General features: G+C 48.8%; 1 protein-coding gene across 2 annotated transcripts in view; it reads left to right on the top strand.

The window, feature by feature from the left end:
• Positions 1-23073, top strand: part of KLHDC4 (kelch domain containing 4) — a 46981-nt gene that overhangs the window by 17550 nt on the left and 6358 nt on the right. For both annotated transcript variants that reach the window (XM_003418140.4, XM_023558087.2), the window contains exons 6-11: positions 6645-6737; positions 10155-10314; positions 13065-13140; positions 13977-14185; positions 15113-15515; positions 16423-16539. In XM_003418140.4, coding sequence (XP_003418188.1) covers positions 6645-6737; positions 10155-10314; positions 13065-13140; positions 13977-14185; positions 15113-15515; positions 16423-16539 — 1058 coding nt within the window. The remainder of the gene's footprint in view (positions 1-6644; positions 6738-10154; positions 10315-13064; positions 13141-13976; positions 14186-15112; positions 15516-16422; positions 16540-23073) is intronic.

Below are 23073 nucleotides of genomic sequence, written 5' to 3' on the forward strand. Positions count from 1 at the left end.
AGGAATAAGAGCACATAAAAGGATAGTGTGTAGCCTAGAGTGAACATTGCACAAAGGGTAGTTTTATTATTGATACTAGTATTAGTTAAGAATACAAGAAGGACATAGTTTTATGGGCTGACCAGGTTCTGGAGACTGCTACTTATTATTCCGCATAATGTGATTAACTACCCTACACTCACTAAGCCCAAAATTTGTTCATTGATTGGTTTGATACTTGGAAAAGTAGGGTGGAATTTCAGAGGCATACTATTTATATCTTATACACGTTCTTACGTGGGCCTCATGGTAATCATTCCTGGCAAAGAGAGCTTTCTGCTCTGAGGATGAGCCACTAGACTGCGTTTCCTGTGACCCTGACTCTCAAAGATTGTGATAGAAACCGTGCTTCTGCTAAATAAATGCTCATAGCTACCTGATACAGCAATGATACGGTATCATATAATTTTATAAGGTGTAAACTTGAAAATAACTCAGGGACGCATTTGCATACTTAGTGCTTAACACTGTTTGCACCTTAAGCCTATGAAGTGATTTGATGCATAGACATTTTTGTAAATGTCACTGCAGACGCCCATTGGAAGGGGGAACTGGGTGTTGCTGAGTTGCCATGGGGAGCTATTTCTGAGTGGCAGCTTGCCTTGTTGGAATGCCACTGTGCACTTAACTTGAATGTGTCTAAAAGCACTAACTCCCACAATGTTGTACATGTATTTCCGTGCTGTGTATAAAGACTTCTGGCTGAGCAGGACATATTAATGACTCCACAATTAGGAGTTACATCAGTCGAAAAGCCTGTTGGAGATCCAGATATAAACTGGCTTTTTTGGTGGATTTGTTTTTCTAAAGAGAAATGTGGAATCTTTTTATGGAAGAATTTTCCCGTTTTAGTTACAAAACACGTTGGGGCTTGGCTACTGCCCCAAACAGTGAGTTGAGTGCTTTGTGCCCTGCTTAGCCAGGGACAAGACACCTAGTAGGTTTCCTGTGTAGGGGAGTAAACAGGGCCTTAACCTAGGGATTTTAGGGATGGGGCATAATTTAAAAGATGACACCACTTGCTGACTCCATTTCCCTACATCACTGGACCTTTCTATTCATAGCTGGTAGACTAACATGGTAACATTTGGGCTCCCCTGTGTTTTTTTTGTTGGTTGTTTGTTTTTTGAAGTAGAATGGAAGCAAGAATACTAGGCTAGTAGTTGAATGAAAATCTGTTCCCCAAATTATAAATTTATCAGAAAATTTCTCCAAAGTGGAGTTTGCTTCTTTCCTGGCCTTGCGGTTGTTTTCTTTCTCATTCCAATTTCTTTAAGGCACGGCTTGTCCAGTGTCTGTCTCTGTTCCCTAGGCACCAGTGGAGAGTGTCTTTTATGGTATCCCATTCACCTGAGACTTTGAGGTGAGGCCAGCATAGATGAGAGGCTTGCTTTTTGCTGTGCCGGGTGGACAGTCAGTGGTATGGCTGGATCCTCAGCTGGTTGAGCCAGTGGACCTACAACTCCCAGGGCCCTCACGGACCTGGGGGTGGTGTTTTAATGACATGCTACAGACTTTTTCCCTACCCTTGTCCGTTCAATATTCTTGTCATGAATTTGGATAAGAACATATGCTTATTAAATTTGTGGGTGAATGCAAGGCTGGGGGAGGCAAATAAGTGGGTAGATAGATTCAGCATTCACAGTTACCTTTGCGAACCAAATGTAACCAGATAAAATTACGGAGGATAGGTTTCCCTTGAAGGTTGCATCTAGATGCAGGATGAAGCAGCTATAACTAGAAAGCCGCCCTTGCTAGCAAAAGACATGGGTCTGGTCCATTGTCACCCCCGGTGGTGTCAGTGTGTGAGGAGGCTGTCATAACGGCTGGTGCTGAAAACATTGAATTAATAGAATGTGTTCACTTTTGGTTCTCTTTTCATGGATTTGTGTGGTGGCCATTTTGAGTGACATATTAAAAGGGAGGTTAATGAATGGGAAGATAGGAGAGGAGAGAGACCAGTGTGATCCAGCATGTGGAGACTGGCGAAAAGAAATGAGCGAGTTCTAGACTGGAATAAGGGAAGACAAGAAGCCATTGTAGTGATATGGAGGGATTAGTCATTTGAACCTTGGTAGACAGTAGGCATTTGGATTGGATAACTCACTCTTGTTTCTGTTTTGAGATTCTGTGTAAATATATTTCTAGGATACCTGGGCTTTGGGAGAAGCAGTGTACCATGCATGAGATAAATGGAGAAATAGCATTATATATAAATCAGTCCTGAATTGTGACTTAGATTGTAACCATCCTATGCAACTTGGAGGCGTTGAGGTCTTTCTGGAGGAGATGGAACTTGGATTCTGTGTCGGATTTCTGTAGGTGGTAGGGCCAGGTAGAGAGAGCAACACACACAAAAGCCTGTGAGCAGAGCTCCCCTGGGAGAGCTCCCTAAGGAGGACTTTAGGTTTGTAATCTGTGAGAATCTGGAGAGGGTACCCAGAGTGTCCCAGTGGTCAGGGTTTCTAGGAAGTGTCCCAGTCAGTTTGTCTCAGAACAGCCTTGCTGGCCAGGCCCACGCTGCAGCCTGAGGCATCCTGTCTGCCAGCCTTCCCTGTGGGCACCCACCTGGAGCAAAGGTAACCCTGCCTGAGAGCCTTAACTGGAGGAGAGGTGACTGTGCCCGAGAGCCTTGCCTGGACCCCAGGATAACGGTTCTGTCCTCAGCCCCTCTCAGGTTTGTTCCTTTTTCCAGTCATAAATGTAATGTATAATCATTGGAGAAAATTGGAAAAATGCAAGAGAGACTATAATACAACCAACCACTCAGAACCCCAGTTAGAATCATATAATAGTTTGCTTTGTAACCTACCTGTTTCACTATTTTATGAACTTTGTTCTCTGTCATGATTTATTGTTAAAGAACCTTTTTTTTTTCTTTCCACTGTTGTCAGGTTGATAGAAAAAAAATGGTATCTCTGTTTTTTTTTTTGCAATTCTTGGATTACTAGTGAAGTTGATTGTATTTTTGTTTTACTTTATTGGTCTGTATTCCTGAGGTTTTAACTTTGCCCTTTTTTTTTTCTTTTACCATGTGTTTTTGTATCAGTTTTATTGAGGTGTACTTATAGCTATAAAACGTATACCTTTTGTGGGTACAGTCAGATGAGTTTTGACAAATATACACCCCTGTGTAACCACCACCATAATCAAGATATACATTTCCATCACCACACACTGTCCCCTCTGAACCCCTGTCCCCAGGCAACTTTGTCACTGTAGATTAACTTTGTCCTGTAAAGAGTCTTGGGAAGATGCATACAGCATGTGCTCGTTCACGTCTGCCAGCTTCCGTTCAGCGTGTTTTTGAGATTCAGCCATATCATTGCGTGTATCAGTGGATGGTTCCTTTTGATTGCTTGCACTCATGTTTATGGGGAAACTGAGTTTTGCATTTGATCTATAGGGTCAGTAGGCTAGCAAATAACATAATTAGTGGGTTGGAGTTTTTCCATTTCCATATAAAGGGAAAGGGATCCAGTGAAGAAGAAGCTATTTTGGTCTTTACAATATGATTTTAAAATATTTGTCAAAGCCAGCATTTATATTTGAAATATATCTTTGGAACTAATGTTTTCCTGGATACACAAATTTCTCCTGTGGCAATTTTCTCTTCCAGAGTCTCGAAAGGCACTTGGCTTTGTTAAGCACAGGTGATTTATCATAACCAGAGGGCGTCCTTTAGCAGTCTGAGGCAGGTACAGCAGCGGGATTCTGTGGACGCCAGCGGTACTCTTCTGATGAGTGGGGTTGAGGTTTGTTTAGAGACTTGAGTTTGGTCATAGCTCATTTCTTATCGGCTGTATTGACTCTTTATTGTGGTGATGTGATCCATACACTTTGAGATGAGAAGTAGGGGATATTGAACCATGACAAGTTATTAAGACATCTTTGGAAAACTGGAGTTAATAATTGGGGAATGTTTTAGGCTGGATTCTCTAGAGAAGCAAAACCGGTGAAGTGTATAAATATATATATAGAGAGAGATTTATGTCAAGGAAATGGCTCATGAGGCTATAGAGGCTGGAAAGTTCCAAGACTGTCGCTCAGACTGGAGGCTTCTCCTGGCTCACAGGCTGCAGAAGCCAGCGAATCCCAAGATCAGCAGGCAAAATGGCAGGTAAGCTGCTAGCTCAAGTCCCAAGAACTGGAGGTCAGATGAACAGGAGACAGCTGCAGGATCCAGAGCAAGCAAAAGCCCATGAGCCTTTCTAGAAAGTCCACCTATATTGGATGCAGGGCACACTCGCAAGGAACATTCCAGCTGTTGGCTACTCACAAGCGGGTCCCATCATGGTCGTGAGGTGATCCCATATATCTCATCATGGAAATAATTACATCATTATGCAACTGCCAAACCACTGAGAATCATGGCCCAGCCAAGTTGACACACAACCTTAACCATCAGTGGGAACAAGAGAGAAAATCATTTCAGGCCCAACTTGTGTTAGTCTTGTGTTAGTCTGCTACTACTTGGAGTGTATTGGTATGTGTCTGCCTGCAAGACTTGTTTAAGGTAGGTAGGAGTTTAGTGTAACTGTTACGTGCAGTCATTAGCCTTTCGATTTCCTGCCTTGGTTTATTTGCATTTTAAAAATTGTTACAGAAGCAGTACTTGTACATTATAGAAAATTAGAAACTCGAGACAAAAATAAGAACCATGTTTCCATCCCCACCCCCAAACCACTGCTGACAGTTCACTTGTGTCTTTCCCAATCTTTTTGTGTTTGTTTTTGAAAAACTTTTTCAGTCATAATCTTTGCTTTTCATTTCAGTGAATGTTTTTCTCATAACACCCGAACCAGATTCATATTAGCCTGTTTGACCCCAAAATGTTATTTACAGTTGATTTATCCAAACTAGTGCCTCATCTAGGGCGACATGTTGCATCCACTCCTTTATTCCTTGATTTTCTTTTAATTCCGTGTAGCTTCTTTCTGTGACACTGGCTTGCTGAAAAAGGCAGGCCAGTCCTGGAGCTTCCTGCTGGTCTGCCTGGTTTCTTCCCTGGGGAGCCCTTTAGTCTGTTCCCTGTTTCCCGGAAGCCAGAAGCTAGATTCAAAGGCCTGGTGGATTCAGGCCAGATACTGCTGGCCAGACTGTCTCACAGACAATGCTGTGGACTCCATGGCTCCCTCAGTGGAGGACACTCTAGCCCATGTCAGTGATGCTGAGATCCTGCGTATCTGTTATCACCTGAGAGGGAGGAACCTGCACGCTCCCTGCTGTTTGTGCTTTATAGCCAGGAGCACCAGGAACACCCCATGTGGAGTTTGGGAGGGCTGACCTTGGGACGCTGCGGTGGGAGTGCGAGGCCACAAGGCACTGTAGAAACAGGCAGTTTGCTCTTTTCCAGAAGGAAGGTAGGTGAGATGTGGGAACAGAGTGTGTCTGAATCCAGAGCATAATGTGAAAATACAGAGTAGTTTTTATTAGGGTTCCGTATGAAGCTTTTGTCTGAGAAAGCTTTGTGACTTCACACTCTCATATGTACGGTTTCTCATAAGCACACAGCTTTATATCACCTGTGCAAATAGCAGGCGCCTACAAGATTGGAGATGGGGCCAGGGGAGCAGGTGGACTTGGTAGAGAAAGGACCTGGCCTCGTATGTGTGTGTCTGTGTGTGTGCGCGCACGCGTGTGCCTGTGAGGGCGAGCGAGCATGGAACAGCTCTGGGTGTGAACAGAGTGTTCACCAGCACCACCTCCGTTGGATTGCACATCTAGTCAGCGTTACACCAGATGAGAGCGAGGGATAAAGTGGCACCTTAACCTGTGCCTGAAGCAGTTCCTGATTGTGTCCCTTCAGAGAGAATGCCCATGTGAGGTTTAACTTTGTATGTGATTTGTGACCATCAATTAAACTGCGAAGAGTTAAGGATGCTCTCTGCTTTATAGGAATTAATAGAACATTAGAAAATGTTTGGTAGGTTGGGACTTTGGGGAAAACTAGTATGTAAAGAGAACGTTACATTTGTACAGATCTAATTTTGACAGTGGCACCCTCCTGTGTGTCAGAGTAGAAGTGCCCCGTAGGGTAGGGTTTTCAATGGCAGATACCTCAGGAGTAGATCAAGTGTTTCATCGAGGGTGCCTCTGGGTGGATTTGAACCCCCGACCTTTCAGTTAGCAGCTGAGGCATTAACGGTTTGCACCAGCCAAGGACCCCTTAAGTTGGAACTGACTCAACAGCAACTGGTTTTTTTCCCCCCCCTTATTTTGACAGTGGCAGCATCCTGTTGTAGCTGCATAGGTTATCAGCATTACTTGCATGGACTTTTCTACTATAAAGTGGTATCTTTTCTACAGTTCGAACTTTCGTATTGGAAAACATGGATTATTAATTTTTAAAGTTGGTTGGAGCCTACTCGTTTTAACTCAGCCTGGACTCTTGAGCTTAAGGGGAAACCATAGTGTAAGTGTGAACGTTGTAGTGAGCTAGACTGTCAGAATGGTTTTGGTAGTTCGTGGATCAAGTGGTACTCAGTAAGTACTTACAAAACAAAAATTGGTGTAAAAAGTGGTGGTCTTTTTTTTTTTTTTCAAAGCAACCTCAAGTTAAGGGAGTTCATAGCTTTTTTTTGCTGATTTTATTTGCATTTTAGATCTGCAGGGGGCCCTTCAGGGCGGAGTGGACACCGGATGGTAGCCTGGAAGAGACAGTTGATTCTCTTTGGCGGTTTCCATGAGAGTACAAGGTGGGTGCCAGCAGCAGACAAGCCTATCTTTCCTAGATATTGGGGTGGATGTTTGGTGGGAAGAGCCCTTCAGAGTACACGCAGACGACGATGCCCATGCTATGAAGTCAGGGCTCTGTGCTCTGGGGACCTGTCGTTGGTTTGATGCTTCGCTGTTGCTGTGATAGTTCTCAGTCCTCGTTGAACATGGGCCCCACACTTTGATTTTGCACTGGGCCCTGCAGATTATGTAGCTGGTTCTTCCTCAAACTGGATTCCCAAATTTGGGCCTGGCTCACAATCCCCAGGAGGACCTGTTCAGTTCTGGCCCCGTGGGCTTGGGGTGGGGTCTGGGAATGTGCATTTCTAACAAGTTCCTGGTGATGCCAGTATTGCTGGTTGGGGACTCTGCTTTCAGAGCCACTGGCCTAAAAGAATTAACAATCCCCAGCCCCCATAGTGGGAGCAGCACCAATCCAGGTACCATAAGGGGAGGCCGCTGGTTCTGTCTTTATTTCATGTTTATGTTCAGATGGGCTGGAGTGGGCTCCTGGGGCCAGTTAGCAGGTTCTCTGATTGTTTCAGTCCTGTCATCTCTCTGTACAAATGCCTTATTCTGTGCCCGGAGTTCTACCCAGAACAACAAGACATAAGGTGAGCAGGTTTACTGCCATCAACATCACAGTACGGTAACGTTCTGTAAAAAGTCTCAGACTGTCTTTACCTGGTGACAGCCACACTTAGCATGCTTTTCTCTGGGCGTAGACAGTAGCAGAGGAAACAGCGTACTTGCTGTGTGCCTCGTCTTCGCTCTCCTTTTCTCCTCATCTTTAAAAACAACTTTGTGGTTGGTTTATTAATTGTGGTGACTCCACACACGTTCTTGTCACATTATGAATCCGTTTGTACAAGTGTTCTCTGGTAATTTCCAGTTTGTGGAAACACATCCTTGCACCTATGGGAAGAAGGAAGTGTTGGGAGGGTCAAGGCTGGCGGAGGCTCTCCTGGTCCCCCATCTTAGCTGAGGAAGTAAAGTAGAGATTTGGCTCAATTAAGGTTTTTGTTTCTCTTTATGAATACAAAATACTTTGTTCAGTTGCAACAAAACAAAAAAGCAAACCTGTCGTCTTCAAGTTGGTTCCGACTCATAGGGACTATAAATTCCTAAATGTTTTTCAAGGGGGAAATTTTTTTAAAAGTGTTGTTCAAATTAAAAGGAGTCCTGGTAGCTTGATGGTTAAGTGCTCAGCTGCTAACCAAAAGGTCAGTGGTTCAAATCCATCAGTGGCTTCACAGGAGAAAGACTTGGCAATCTGCTCCCATAAAGATTTAAAAAACCAAACCAAACCCATTGCTGTCAAGTCAATTCTGACTCATAGCAACCATTTTAACAGCCTAGAAAACCCTGTGGGGCAGCTCTGCTCTGCCCTGTAGGGTCGCTGTGAGTTGGAACCAACTCAGGGTACACAATGACAGTACAAATTCAGATTAGGTGTAACTTGAATGTAATGATGTTGATGCATTAACTTGTCTTATTCACCTAGTTTGCAAAGTGGTTTTTACACACATTGTCTTAACCCGCTGCCGTCGACTCATAGCGACCTTAGAGGACAGGGTAGAACTGCCTCATAGGGTTTCCAAGGAGCACCCGGTGGATTTGAACTGCCGACCTTTTGGTTTAGCAGCTGCTATGCCGCCAGAGTTTCCCATTGTCTTAAATGCCAGCCTATTGGAAGGACAGGTTATAGTCTCAAGTTAAAGAAGAAGAAAACAAGGTGATCAATAAGTAGTAGAACTTGTCCTCGAACACAAGGTTTCTGGTGTCAGTTTATCGCAGTCTATGCCCTGAGTGCCAAGCACGCCGCCATGTGTGGTTCTGACTTCCAGTGTGTAGCGTTTGGTTGGTTGTTGCCACTTTGGATAAGAGACCCTAGGCCATCTTTAAAAATTTATACCTAAGAGATTGTCATTTATACTCATTCTTTGAAAGTTAACAAATAATTGTCAGAATACAGACATGGGGACTGGTGGTTTTGTCAGTGCGTTAATTTAGCACCTACTGTGTACCGGACAGTGAGTGAGAGCAAAACAGCCCTTCTGTCTGTGAATTTACGGGTTATAAGTTCGGTCAAGTTTTACCGTAGTTTGAGCTTGCAACCATTTCAAAATCAGGACTTTTTTTTCAGAGCTATTTTTGTCTTTTTTTAAATATTATTTTTGAAGTGTTTCACACATACGTGAAAATCCTAGAACAGATGCTTGTGTAGTACGTCCATAAGAAATCAGTGACTTTTAGAAACTGACTCTGCATTTTCTTTGAAGCAGGTCCTTTTATTTTACATGTAGAATAGAATTTCTTTATTGAAATCCAGAAACGTGACACCGAGGTAACGGCGAAACATAGTGGTTAAAACCTCCACAAACCTCCAAGTCCTCAGTTTCCCTGTTTGGAGCTGCCCCCCTCGGAAGGTGCCCCGACGGTGGGTGGCAGCCAGAAAGTCTAGATCGTGAAGGCGCAGCAAAGCGAAGGTTAGCTTTGTGCCAGTTCGATTGTGGCAGAGATGGTCTTGCACGTTTACTGCAGAGCCCAAGCTTGAGCAATTTGATTGCCATAGGAGAAACAAACATGCCTTTAGACTTCTGGTAGAGTTCTTCACTCTTCTGTGCTTTCTTTTAAAACTCAGTCTTGCCCTCCTTTTTGGGTAGCTGGAGAACAGTCTCTCTAACGGTTGGGCGTGATTCTGACCCTGACGCCCCTGGGTTCTGCTCACAGCTGTCTGTAGGCTCCACATGAGGACATGGCCTTTTGGGTGATCTGTTGCTCCCCTTCTCAGGCCCCCTCCATCTGAGCTCCGTATCACCTGGGTCCCGGAGCACCTCCAGCCATGCCCTCTGTACTATCACTGGTGTCTTTGGGTTCACAGGATTCTTCCCAGATGTCTCTGTATGACCGGAACGTGCTGCCACCATGCTTCCAAGCTCCCGTGGCCGACCCCTCTTCTCTCCTGTGTAACTCCGTCCAGCGTCTCCTCACACTTTCTGCCAAGCTGTGGATGCCTTCTTTCTGATCATTCTCTTATTTCCATAATTCAGCCATAATTCCACAATGAATGAAGGGTCTGGATGTAATTATTTACAAGCCTGTTTTTGTAAACTGTATAGGAACGTATTGTTGCTTTCAGACTGAAAGGATTTCAAGTGCAGGTAGATGACTGTGCCTGTGGGCTAGCATTTCTCATTTTCAAATACAGACTCGTAAATGCTTATAGTCCTTTTCTATGAACCTAAACTTCAATTAAATGGGTAACTTAGTGAAAACAGTGGGAAATTTACCTTAGGTTTAAATGAGGTTAATCTTTGCAAAGTTCACATTTTCACAGTACTCCCTTCTGCTGAGCATAGTTATCATAACGCCTTGTGTCACTTTGTCCTCACCAGAGACTACATCTATTACAACGATGTGTACACCTTTAATCTGGACACCTTCACGTGGACCAGGCTATCTCCCTCGGGGATGGGGCCCACCCCAAGGTCTGGCTGCCAGATGTCCGTCACTGCCCAGGGTGGCATCATCATGTACGGAGGCTACTCCAAACAGGTGGGCGTGGAGTTTGTCTTTCAGTCTGTCGTCTTTTCATTTGGCCAGTAGTGAAAACTTCTATCCAAGAGCATACGTTACTCTGACACAAACAGTTCACTCTGTTGACTTCTGGGACTAAATGAGAACTTTAGAACTGGGCTGAAGTTAGTGTGCTGCTCCATAACAGACTAAGATGTTCAGAGGCCGTGTTATGTTCTCACCCAGGTCTAGCTGAAACCCTGCAGTGTGAGCAAGTCTGTGCTCGGAGGATTTTTTCCTGAGCCACAGACGGTACCTACCATGTAGCATTTATTCCGTCGTGTGACAGACCACGATTGTTTCTCCTGCTGTGGCTGAGGGACTGTTTTCTTTCTGACTCGGCAAGTGCTGAGAGGAACGTGCTTGTGCTGCAGCGGGTGTGCGTGCGTGACTCCGTAGGAACAGGGTGGGAGACGGGCGGTGTGCATTTGAAGGCACTCCAGGAGACAGGCTTGGCTGGTGCTTGGAGGCCGGGAGGATTGGGAGAGTACAGGGCCAGGAAGGGCAGAATGTGTGCAGTGAAGGGAACGTGGCCACTGGAGTGGTGTGAGCAGGCGTACTGGCAGGTGTAGGGGACGATGGGCTCAGCTGACAGAGCAGGGCTGGAAGGGAAGAGCAGGTAAGAGACTGAAAGCTTGAGTGCAGCAGGCCACAACAAGCCGCTGTTGAGTAGAGGCCAAGAGGGGTGGTGGGGCCAGACAAGACGCCTGCCGATGTGGTGGGCCTTTTGGGGTGGTCAGACCTGGTGCTAGTCCTATGTGGCTGAGCAGGGAGGATGCCCCTGCTATAGGATCCAGTCCTCACTGAGGGAGTTCCAAGCCCCAGTCCCGGCAAGCTTGCGTTTTCCGACTGTGTATTCTGTAATTCTCATATCGCCTTCCTGAGAAAGCCTGATCGATGGAAGTCATAGGCCCCAAGCAGGTGAGTGCTCAGCGGAGGTAAAGGGGCGTTGACAGTACTGAGCCCCTCCTGCCTCATCTGTCAACATCATTTCTCCTAAATGGTTTTCTTCACCAGGTACATTCCCTTGGGACAGCATTAAACAGTTTCTGCAGTTCCTTAAAATGTTTATAATAAAGATGTTAACTCCAGTATCAGGGTTTTAGTTTTCATTATTCTTTTAAATCTCCAAAAGGAAGCATACTTTGCTGCCATGTGACACCACGCGGGGCTGTGCTGTCCTTTCCTTGTGACTCAGCAAGAGGTCCATACCTGCGCCCCACCACACTTCTCCACCATCTTGTGCAGTGCCGTCCTCCTGGACCCTTCTTTCTCTCACTGTGTGTTTGTCCGCAGCTTCCTGGCTCTGTCAGACCCAACCTCTCCTGCCTCCACTTCCACAGCCATGGCCTGGCCCGTGCCACCATTGCCCCCGCCCTGGGCTTGGCCATTCTCTCTCATCTGGGCCCTCTGCTCCGTCTTTGACTCTTATGACCTCTTCAGGCACTGCAGCCAGAGTGGTCTTTGTAAAATAGAAGTCAGCTCATAGCTCATGTCACTCTGCTCAGAGCCTTCCAATAGTTTGTCATCTTATCCAGGACAGCTCTGAGCTCTCCTGATGGCCTCAGTGTGGCCCTTTGTGATCCACCCCTCTCTCTCTGTCTCTCACTTCCTTGTCTTGCTTACTCCCCTGGCCCACCCACCCCTGCCTCACTGCCCCTGGCTCTCCGAACACTCTGGCTGTGCTCCTAGAATGCCATAGCTGTAGGACCCCGGCCCTCACTTTCTTTTGCTCTCTGCTCAAAGGTCCTTCATGGAGAGGGCTTCCCCAAGCACCCTGAGTTGAATGGTTTCCCCTCCCTGTGCTCACTTATTCCCCACACTGCCACGAACTTAGTCCCCAGCTCTCTTCTCGCCCCCAAATCAGATGTCCTTAACCACCCTATGTCTTGGTCAGACTGAATAATTTTGGAGACAGCTGTGTTTTTAAAATTGGTGTTACAACACTTGATGTGTATCTGTTTCCAGTGTCTTTGAATTCAGTTAATACTGTATCAGTCTGAAATTGATGACTAAAGGAATGACTTTTTGTCTGTGAAATGAGTGCCTGAATGACTGACTGGAGGCATTAACGCCAGCTCTTCCTGAGCTGCTTCAAGGAGGGGTGTCCTTCAGGAAGAGCAGTGGCCACGTTCGGAGCTTTGTGCTCCCTAAAGGAGGTTTGATAGTCTCCAAAAAGTCATACAGGTTCTGTGTCCTCTTCTGGCACCGCTGAATCCATCCTTGGGAAAAGACTGACCCCATGAGGCAGTCCAGAATGAAAAGACAGACACAAGGGCATGTTTGTGCTTCCTTTGAAGACGAGTAGATTGAATTTCTGTGAAAGTCAGTACTTCAAGAAAGGAAACTGCTGTAAAAGAAAAAGTAGAAAGTTGTTGGGGTGTGCAGGCCTCTTAGTTACTTAGCTCTCATTAGCAAGGGTGCAGCACTCCCATCTTAGCCAGCCAAGGTGGTGCTGCGAGCCAAGGTGGTGCCACCAGCCAAGGTGGTGCCTTCTTTCTGTGCTGGCAGCAGCCACCTTCTTGGAACCCATAGCACCTGTCAGCAGAGCACCCTTCTTGTCTTGGGTGGTCTTGAGGGAAGTATTTAATTGTTAAATACTGCAGCATAAAAGATTCTCCTGTAGCGTGTTGGTTCTAAGAAGGAAGTAACTGCTGTTAGCAAAACAATAGAGCAGTTCCCCTAGGCAGATGTAGTGACATTACTGACATACTTTTCTTCCTTTGCAGAGAGTCAAGAAGGATGTGGACAAGGGCACCCTGCATTCAGACATGTTTCTGCTGAAGTCCGAAGATGGAAAAGAAGGTAACTCCACTGTGCCACAACTTGGGGTGTCTGCGTGTTGCTGGTGGGGCCTCTGTCCCATGGGCTGAGTCATAAAAGCCCTCTGTCCCTCCTCACAGAGTGGTTGGCGGTAAGTGCCCCAGGCCACCAATAGTGTATGGGCACGCTCTGTTCGCCCCGGAGCTACAGGCCCATCCAGACACCGAGGTGCCTTGGTGCTGGCTGACCAGGATCCCGACAAGTCATGTCTGCCTCATCTTCATCCGTGGAAATGGTGGGAGGCATGCTCACCCTGTCTGGGGGTGCTTAGACGGATTGACCCAAAGACGCCAATGGCATTAGGCGGCAATAGCGCTCAGCGTTCTCTTTTGTAGAGTGCTGCAAGGGTGGGGAGCTGGTTATCCCCAAGGCATTCACTACAGAGGTGGGGTCTGCTCACAGGCGAAGGCTGAACATTCGGGGCTCCTGGGTGCTGTGGAGGGTCTCTGGTGGTCTCCGGGAGCCTGCATCCAGTCACGGGCTGCACTTGCAGGGCAGCCCATTCCTAGGGTGGGCTCAGCTGCAGGGACCGATTGGCTTCCTGAGCAGCACTGAGAGGCAGCAAGGGCTGGTGGCATGGCTTCTTTTAGGACAGTGGTGTCTGCAGCTCTCTCAGAAGTATGTTCCTGACATGGTAGCAACTCTGGAAGGTGTGGTCAGGGCGTTCTTGGTGCCAGGCTCACCACCCTGAGGGACAGAGGCAGGCCTGGAGAACAGAGGCAGTGGCTCTGAACACAGCCATGCACTTAGTGGACACTCCTTCCTGCTCCTTGCCACATCTCCCACTTTCTCACCCCAGTCCTGTGTTCTTCTGACAGGCAAGTGGGCCTGGACACGAATGCACCCCTCGGGAGCCAAGCCCACCCCGAGGTCTGGCTTTTCAGTGGCCATGGCCCCAAATCATCAGACAGTGCTCTTCGGGGGTGTGTGTGATGAGGAAGAGGAAGAGACCCTGGAGGGCGATTTCTTCAATGACCTGTATTTCTACGACACTGTCAGGAACCGCTGGTTTGCGGGACAACTCAAGGTAGCATCAGCCACCAAGGAGGGTCTGTTTGGTCAGCACTGTGACTGTCAGACATATGACATGCAGGACCCTCAGGGTTGTGTGGGCCACACAGCGTCCACCCCTGTCACATATCGGGGCTTCTTTCCTCCCAGAGAGGTGGTCTGGGCCTTTAAACCCTGTAAGCACTCAGGGAAGAGGGTCGTCTTGTCTCTCTGGACGTTCCCAGTCCAGAGTGACAGGCTGTGCCTGGCCTTGAAGGGAGCTGTCCTGTTTCACACTTTGGTGGCCAGTGATTTATTGTAATCCTGTGAGGCATTGCTTGACTTTCTCACCTGGCCGTGGGCAAATGGTAGGCATCTGTGAGCACCAGCGTGGACTCCCCAGTCTGTTGCTGTTAGCACTTGTTGGCTAATTTGATTTTCCCAGGGCAAGTGTCCCTAGGGGCAGAAGGCTTCATCTAGGGTGTGGGCATGCCCCTCCAGCCTCTCGTTGAGGGTCTGGGGGTCACCATAAGGGTCCCGTGTCCAGTGCTTGGTGCTATATCAAGTCCGTGAACTAATAACCAGTTTCTGTGGAATCAACTCCAACTCACGACCACCCTATGTGTGTCAGTAGATCTGTGCTCTGGAGGGATGTTAGTGGCTGATTTTTCAGAAGTAGATTGCCAGGCCTTTTCTCCAAAGCACTTCTGGGTAGACTTGGAACTCCAGCCTTTCTAGTGCATTAACTTTACACCACCCAGGGACTTCTCAAGTCTCTGAATCAGGCTTGTTTCTCCCAGCCCCTTGGTCCTAGGTGTCTGCCACCGAGGGCTGCCCTCCGTTGCATGCCTGCCATGTTTGCTTGGTCATTCCTCTTTGTTGGTAGTGGGACGGTGGCTGGCCCTCAAGCCTCCCACCAGGTGCCACACTATGATAGCTCTGATGTGCTGTCCTTCGTCAACAGGAACCCAAGTCTGAGAAGAAGAGGCGGCGGCGTGGCAGGAAAGGGGAGCCCCGAGGTGGTGACGAGCAGGCAGGAGAGGAACCCAGCCCTCAGGAGCCCCTGGAGGTGGTCCGAGAGGTGACTACTGAGGACGGGACTGTGATCACCATCAAGCAGGTGCTCCCTGCGCCAGGCATAGCAGGAGGGCCACCATCTGATGACGAGGATGGTGTGGAGGAGGCCGGGCCGCCCGTGGTTGCACCAAGTCCCCGCTCCAACGCCATGCTGGCTGTGAAACATGGGCTGCTCTATGTCTATGGGGGCATGTTCGAGGCGGGTGACCGCCAGGTCACTCTCAGCGACCTCTATTGCCTTGACTTGCAGAAGATGGAGGGGTGGAAGGCCCTGGTGGAGATGGACCCAGGTAAGTGGGTGACTGGCACCTGAGTTAGAGAGCTGCGTGAGCGGTTGACTCAGGTGCCCACAGCCACATCTACCCACATGCTGCCAACTCACTGCATGTGGGCCAGTCTGGCTATCGCCTGTGCTGCTATGCTCTTGTAGGATCTTGGCAGTCCACACAGTCCTCTGTCCGTGGCATTAGAGACAGTGCTGGTGGGTCCTCTCACAGGGCACTTGTTAGCCCTTGACGTAACCTGTATGAGCCTCTCGGGTGTGTCTGGGGTGCTGCGCACAGGTGAATCATTGCAAACAGGCTTCCTGGAGCGTTATTCTGTAGAAACTCTGAGCCTGCTCTTGTATGTGCCTGAGAGCTGCCCTGAGCAGGAGGTCCCTCGCTCCAGCAATCTCTCGGGCCCCCGGTTTTGAGCGTATGAGCCTGTTTATTATCTGATCCAAAGCTGTATTTATTCTTTAATTCTCATGTTCCCATTTTGTAATAGAACCAGACTGCTGCTGCACCCAAGTGGCTACTCCTTTTCTAAGATCTGAGGTTTAAAATAAAGTAGAACCCACATGTGTAGGGAAAGGCACTAAACTGCTGGTGCAAGAATATCCCTGATTTAGAACATCTGCGACAGGTGGGGCGGCTGGGCATCCTGGCAGGAACGGTAAAAGTCTGGTTATCTTTCCCTGCAGATAGGGGAGTTTCCTCTTGGGTTTGTGTCATCTCAGTGTTTGCCTCATTCTTCCCATCCAGAGGAGCAAGCTGTTTTCTCTGAGGATCCAAACGTTGCCAGGGCGAGGGCCTTCTCCCGGGACGTTTCCTTAGTGAGAAAACAGCATCCTCAGAGGAGATGGCCAGGGGACACTTGAGTCTTCCCTGACTTCCAGCCCTCGCTGACCAGCTGTGTGTGCTTTTGCTTCTGAAGGCACTCAGGAGTGGTTGGAGGAGACTGACACAGAGGAGGAAGATGACGAGGTGGACGACGGAGATAACGAGGAGCAAGAGGACGACACGGGAGAGGAGAGCAGTGAGGAGGGCACAGGTAACTGTGGCAGTGAGGAAGGAGGCACAGGTAACTTTCAGAAGGAGGAAGGCACCGGTAACTCAGAGGAAAGGGGGTGCAGGTAATCCACAGTGAGGAGGACGCAGGTAACTCACAGAGGACGACACAGGTGACTAACAGTGAAGAGGGTGCAGGTAACTTACAGTAAAGCAAATGCAGATAACTGTCAGAGAGGACAATGCAGGTAACTCACAGTAAGGAGGACACAGGTAACTCACAGTGAGGAGAGCACAGGTAACACAGTAAGGAGTTCACAGGTAACTCACAGTGAGGAGGACTCAGGTAACTCACAGTGAGGAGAATGCAGGTAACTCAGAGTGAGGAGGACACAGGTTAACTCACAGCAAGGAGGACACAGGTAACTGTCCGAGCAAGGAGAGCACAGGCAACTCACAGTGAGGAGGACGCAGCTAACTCACACGGTGAGGAGGAGCGGGTAACTCATGGTGAGGAGGATGCAGGTACTCGTAGCGAGGAGGACGCAGGTAACCATCAGAGCAAGGAGAGAGAGCACAGGCAATTCAAAGTGAGGAGGATGCAAGTAACTCACACGGTGAGGAGGACGCAGGTAACTCACATGGCGAGGAGGACGCAGGTAACTCACAGTGAGGAGGACGCAGGTAACTCACAGTGAGGAGGACGCAGGTAACTCAGGAGGATGCAGGTGACTCACAGCGAGGAGGGTGCAGGTGACGCACAGTGAGGACGACGTAGGTAACAGTAAGGAGGACGCAGGTAACCCACAGTAAGGAGAATACAGGTAACTCTTAGCGAGGAGGACACAGGTTAACTCACAGCAAGGAGGTCACAGGTAACTGTCAGAGCAAGGAATGCACAGGCAGCTCACAGGAGGACGCAGTTAGCTCTCACAGTGAGGAGGATGCAGGTAGCTTAGTGAGGACGCAGGTAAGTCACAGTGAGGAGAACGCAGGTAACTCTCACAGTGAGGAGGACACAGGTAACTCTCACAGTGAGGAGGACACAGGTAACTCTCACAGTGAGGAGGATGCAGGTAACTCACAGGACACAGGTAACGCTCACAGCAAGGAGGACATAGGTAACTTACACAGTGAGGAAGGTGCAGGTAACTCACAGTGAGGAGGACGCAGGTAACTCACACAGTGAGGAAATGGTAGGTAGCTCACAATGAGGAAGGCGCACATAACTCACAGTGAGGAGGATGCAGGTAAGTCACAGTGAGGAAAATGCAGGTAACTCACACCATGAGGATGACGTAGTTAACTCACACAGTGAGTAGGATGGAGGTAACTCTTAAGTGAAGAAGGCACAGGTAACACACACGGTGAGGAACGTGCAGTTAACTCACAGTGAGGCAGACGCAGGTAATTCTCACAGTGAGGAGGACACAGGTAACACAGTGAAAAAGATGCAGGTAACTCACACAGTGAGGAGAACATAGGTAACTCACAGTGAGGAAGGCACACGTAAGTCACAGTGAGGAGGACACAGGTAACTCACAGTGAGGAGGACACAGGTAATTCTCACAGTGAGGACACGGGTAACACAGAATGATGCAAGTAACTCACATAGTGAGGAGGATGCAGGTAATTCTCACAGTGAGGACGCGGGTAACACACAGAACGATGCAAGCATCTCACACGAGGAGGATGCAGGTAACTCACATGGTGAGGAGAACATAGGTAACTCATGGTGAGGAGGATGCAGGTAACTCAAAGTGAGGAGGACGCAGGTAATTCACATAGCGATTAGGACACAGGTAACTCTCAGTTGAGGAAGGTGTAGGTAACAGGGTGAGGAGGGCACAGGTAACTCAGTGAGGAGGATGCAGGTAACTCAATGAGGACATACGTAACTTACACAGTGAGGAGAACTAAGGTAACTCACAGTGAGGAAGGTGCATGTAACTCACAGTGAGGAGGACGTAGGTAACTCACAGTGAGGAGGACGCAGGTAATTCTCACAGTGAGGAGAACGCAGGTAACTCACAGGAGGATGCATGTAACTCACAGGAGGATGCAAGGAACTCACAGGAGGATGCAAGGAACTCACACAGTGAGGAGGACGCAGGTAACCCTCACTATGAGGAAGACGCAGATAACTCACAGTGAGGACGCAGGTAACTCACACAGCAAGGAGGACGCCAGTAACTCACAGGAGGACACAGGTAACTCACACAGTGAGGAGGACGCAGGTAACCCTCACTATGAGGAAGACGTAGGTAACACAGTGAGGAGGACGCAGGTAGCTCACAGTGAGGAGGATGCAGGTAACTCACAGTGAGGAGGACGCAGGTAACTCACAGGAGGATGCAGGTAACTCACAGGAGGACGCAGGTAACTCGCATGGTGAGGAGGATGCAGATAACTCACAGTGAGGAGGATGCAGGTAACCCTCAGTATGAGGAGGACGCAGGTAACTCAGTGAGGAGGACGCAGATAACTCAGGAGGACGCAGGTGACGCACAGCGAGGAAGATGCAGGTAACTCACAATAAGGAGGACGCAGGTAACCCACAGTAAGGAGAATACAGGTAACTCTTAGCGAGGAGGACACAGGTAACTCAGAGTGAGGAGGACATAGGTTAACTCACAGCAACGAGGACACAGGTAACTGTCAGAGCAAGGAAAGCGCAGGCAACTCACAGTGAGGAGGATGCAGGTAACTCACATGGTGAGGAGGACACAAGTAACTCACACAGTGGGGAGGACACAACTCTCACAGGAGGATGCAGGTAAGTCACAGTGAGGAGGACGCAGGTAGCTCACAGGAGGATGCAGGCAACTCACACAATGAGGACGACACAGGTACCTCACACAGCAAGGAGGACGCGGGTAACTCAGTGAGAAGGACGTAGGTAACTCAGTGAGGAGGACGCAGGTAACTCAGTGAGGAGGATGCAGGTAACTCACAGGACGCAGGTAATGCTCACAGCGAGGAGGACATAGGTAACTCACAATGAGGACGACGCAGGTAACTCACGCACTGAGGAGGACGCAGGTAACTATCACAGTGAGGAGGACACAGGTAACTCTCACAGTGAGGAGGATGCAGGTAACTCACACAGTGAGGAGGATGCAGGCAACTCCCAGTGAGGAAGGTGCAGGTAACTCACACAGTGAGGAGATCGTAGGTAACTCACAATGAGGAAGGCGCACATAACTCACAGTGAGGAGGGTGCAGGTAAGTCACAGTGAGGAGGATGCAGGTAAGTCACAGTGAGGAAGGCGCAGGTAACTCACACCGTGAGGATGACGTAGTTAACTCACACAGTGAGTAAGATGTAGGTAACTTTTAAGTGAAGAAGGCACAGGTAACACACACGGTGAGGAACGTGCAGTTAACTCATAGTGAGGTGGACGGAGGTAATTCTCACAGTGAGGAGGACACAGGTAACAGAACGATGCAGGTAACTCACACAGTGAGGAGAACATAGGTAACTCACAGTGAGGAAGGCACACGTAAGTCACAATGAGGAGGACGCAGGTAATTCTCACAGTGAGGACACGGGTAACACAGAACGATGCAAGCAACTCACAGGAGGACGCAGGTAATTCACAGTGAGGAGGACACACGTAACTCACAGAGTAAGGAGGACGCAGGTGATTCTCACAGTGAGGACACGGGTAACACAGAACGATGCAAGCAACTCATAGTGAGGAGGACACAGGTAACTCACGTGGTGAGGAGGACGCAGGTAACTCTCAGCGAGGAAGGTGTAAGTAACGGTGAGGAAGGCACAGGTAACTCACAGTGAGGAGGCTGCAGGTAACTCAGTGAGGATGTATGTAACTTACACAGTGAGGAGAACATAGGTAACTCATGGTGAGGAAGGTGCACGTAACTGAAGAGAATGTAGGTAACTGTCACATTGAGGAGGACACAGGTAACTCACAGTGAGGAGGAAGCAGGTAACTGTCACATTGAGGAGGACACAGGTAACTCACAGTGAGGAGGACGCAGGTAACTCTCACAGTGAGGAGGACACAGGTAACTCTCAGCAAGGAGGACGCAGGTAACTCTCACAGTGAGAAGAACGCAGGTAACTCTCTGTGAGGAGGATGCAGGTAACTCACAGGAGGATGAAAGTAACTCACACAGTGAGGAGGACGTAGGTAGCCCTCACTATGCAGAGGACGCAGGTAACTCACAGTGAGGACACAGGTAACTCACAGGAGGACGCAGGTAACTCACAGGAGGATGCAGGTAACTCACACAGCAAGGAGGACGCAGGTAACTCACAGTGAGGGTGATGCAGGTAACTCACAGTAAGGAGGATGCAGGTAACTCACGCGGTGAGGACGACGCAGGTAATTCACACAGTGAGGAGAACATAGGTAACTCATGGTGAGGAAGGTGCGTTCAACTCAGTGAAGAGTATGCAGGTAATACAATGAGGAGGACTGCAGGTAACTCACACAGTGAGTAGGGTACAGGTAACTCACAGTGAGAAGGATGCAGGTAATTCACATAGTGAGGAAAACGTAGGTATCTCACAGGAGGACGCAGATAACTCTCACAGGGAGGAGGACACAGGTAACTTAGACAGTGAGGAGGGTGCATGTAACTCACACAGTGAGGACGCAGGTAACCCTCACTGAGGAGGAGGCAGGTAACTCTCAGTGAGGAGGACGCAGGTAACTCACAGTGAGGAGGACACAGGTCACTCACAGTGAGGAGGATGCAGGTAACTCACGCAGTGAGGATGACGCAGGTAATTCACACAGTGAGGGTGATGCAGGTAACTCAACGATAAGGAGGACGCAGGTAATTGACACAGTGAGGAGAACATAGGTAACTCATGGTGAGGAAGGTGTGTTCAACTCACGGTGAAGAGTATGCAGGTAACACAGTGAGTAGGACACAGGTAACTCACAGTGAGGAGAATGCAGGTAACTCAGTGAGGAGGACGCAGGTAACTCACACAGTGAGGAGAACACAGGTAATTCGCACAATGAGGAGGACACAGGTAACACACAATGAGAACGATGCAGGTAACTCACACAGTAAGGAGAACATGGGTAACTCACAGTGAGGAAGGCTCGTTTAACTCCTAGTGAGGAGGCTGTAGGTAACTCCCAGTGAGGAGGCCACACGTAACTCACACAGTAAGGAGGATACAGATAATTCTCACAGTGAGGAGAACACTGGTAACACACAGTGAGAACGATGGAGGTAACTCACACAGGAGGACGCAGGTAACTCACGTGAGGAGAACATAGGTAACTCATGGTGAGGAAGGCAAGCGTAACTCACAGTGAGGGGATGCAGGTAACTCACAGTGAGGAGGACACAGGTAACTCAGTGAGGAAGGTGCAGGTAATTCAGTGAGGATGTATGTAACTTACACCGTGAGGAGAACATAGGTAATTCACGGTGAGGAAGGCACATGTAACAGCGAGGAGAACACAGGTAACTCACAGTGAGGAGGGCACAGGTAATTCTCACAGTGAGGAGAACAGAGGTAACTCTCACAGTGAGGAGGACGCAGATAACTCACACGGTGAGTAGGACGCAGGTAACTCCAAGTGAGGAAGGCGCTGGTAACTCTCAGTGAGGAGGATGCGGGTAATTCTCACAGTGAGGTGGACGCAGATAACTCACACGGTGAGTAGGACGCAGGTAACTCCAAGTGAGGAAGGCGCTGGTAACTCTCAGTGAGGAAGATGCGGGTAATTCTCACAGTGAGGAGGACGCAGATAACTCACACGGTGAGTAGGACGCAGGTAACTCCAAATGAGGAAGGCGCTGGTAACTCTCAGTGAGGAGGATGCGGGTAACTTACTCATTGAGAAAGGCGTGGGTAACACAGTGAGGAAGGCGTAGGTAACTCCCAGCGAGGAGGGTCCAGGTAACTCTTCACAGTGAGGAGGGTCCAGGTAACTCTTCACAGTGAGGAGAATGCCGATAATTCCCAGTGAGGAGGATGTGGTAACTCAGTGAGAAGAACGCGGGTACCTCACAGCGAGGAGGGCGCAACTAATTCACAGCGAGGAGGATGCAGGTAACTCTCACAGTGAGGAGGGAGCAGCTAACTCACAGCGAGGAGGGTGCAGGTAGCTCACGGTGAGGAGGGAGCAGGTAGCTCTCACAGTGAGGAGGACTCAGGTTACTCAGAGTGAGAAGGATGCAGGTAACTCACAGCTAGGAGGGTGCACGTGCCTCACAGAGGAGGATACAGGTAGCTGTCAGAACGAGGAGGGCTCAGGTAACCCTCACAGTGGGGAGGTCACAAATAACTCACAGTGAGGAGGACATAGTTAATTGTCACAGTGAGAACGTAGGTAACTCCTAATGAAGAGGATGCAGGTAACTCCCAGGGAGGAGGACACAGGTAACTCACTGTGAGGAGGATGCAGATCACTCCTAATAAGGAGGACACAAGTAACTTACAGTGAGCGGGATGCAGGTAATCCACAGTGAGGAGAGCGCAGATAATTCACAGCGAGGAGGGCGCAGGTAACTCACAGTGAGAAGGATGCAGGTAACTCACAGCGAGAAGTACGCAGGTAACTCACAGCGAGGAGTATGCAGG

Source organism: Loxodonta africana, chromosome 21, assembly GCF_030014295.1.
Source record: "Loxodonta africana isolate mLoxAfr1 chromosome 21, mLoxAfr1.hap2, whole genome shotgun sequence".
Classification (NCBI taxonomy): domain Eukaryota; kingdom Metazoa; phylum Chordata; class Mammalia; order Proboscidea; family Elephantidae; genus Loxodonta; species Loxodonta africana.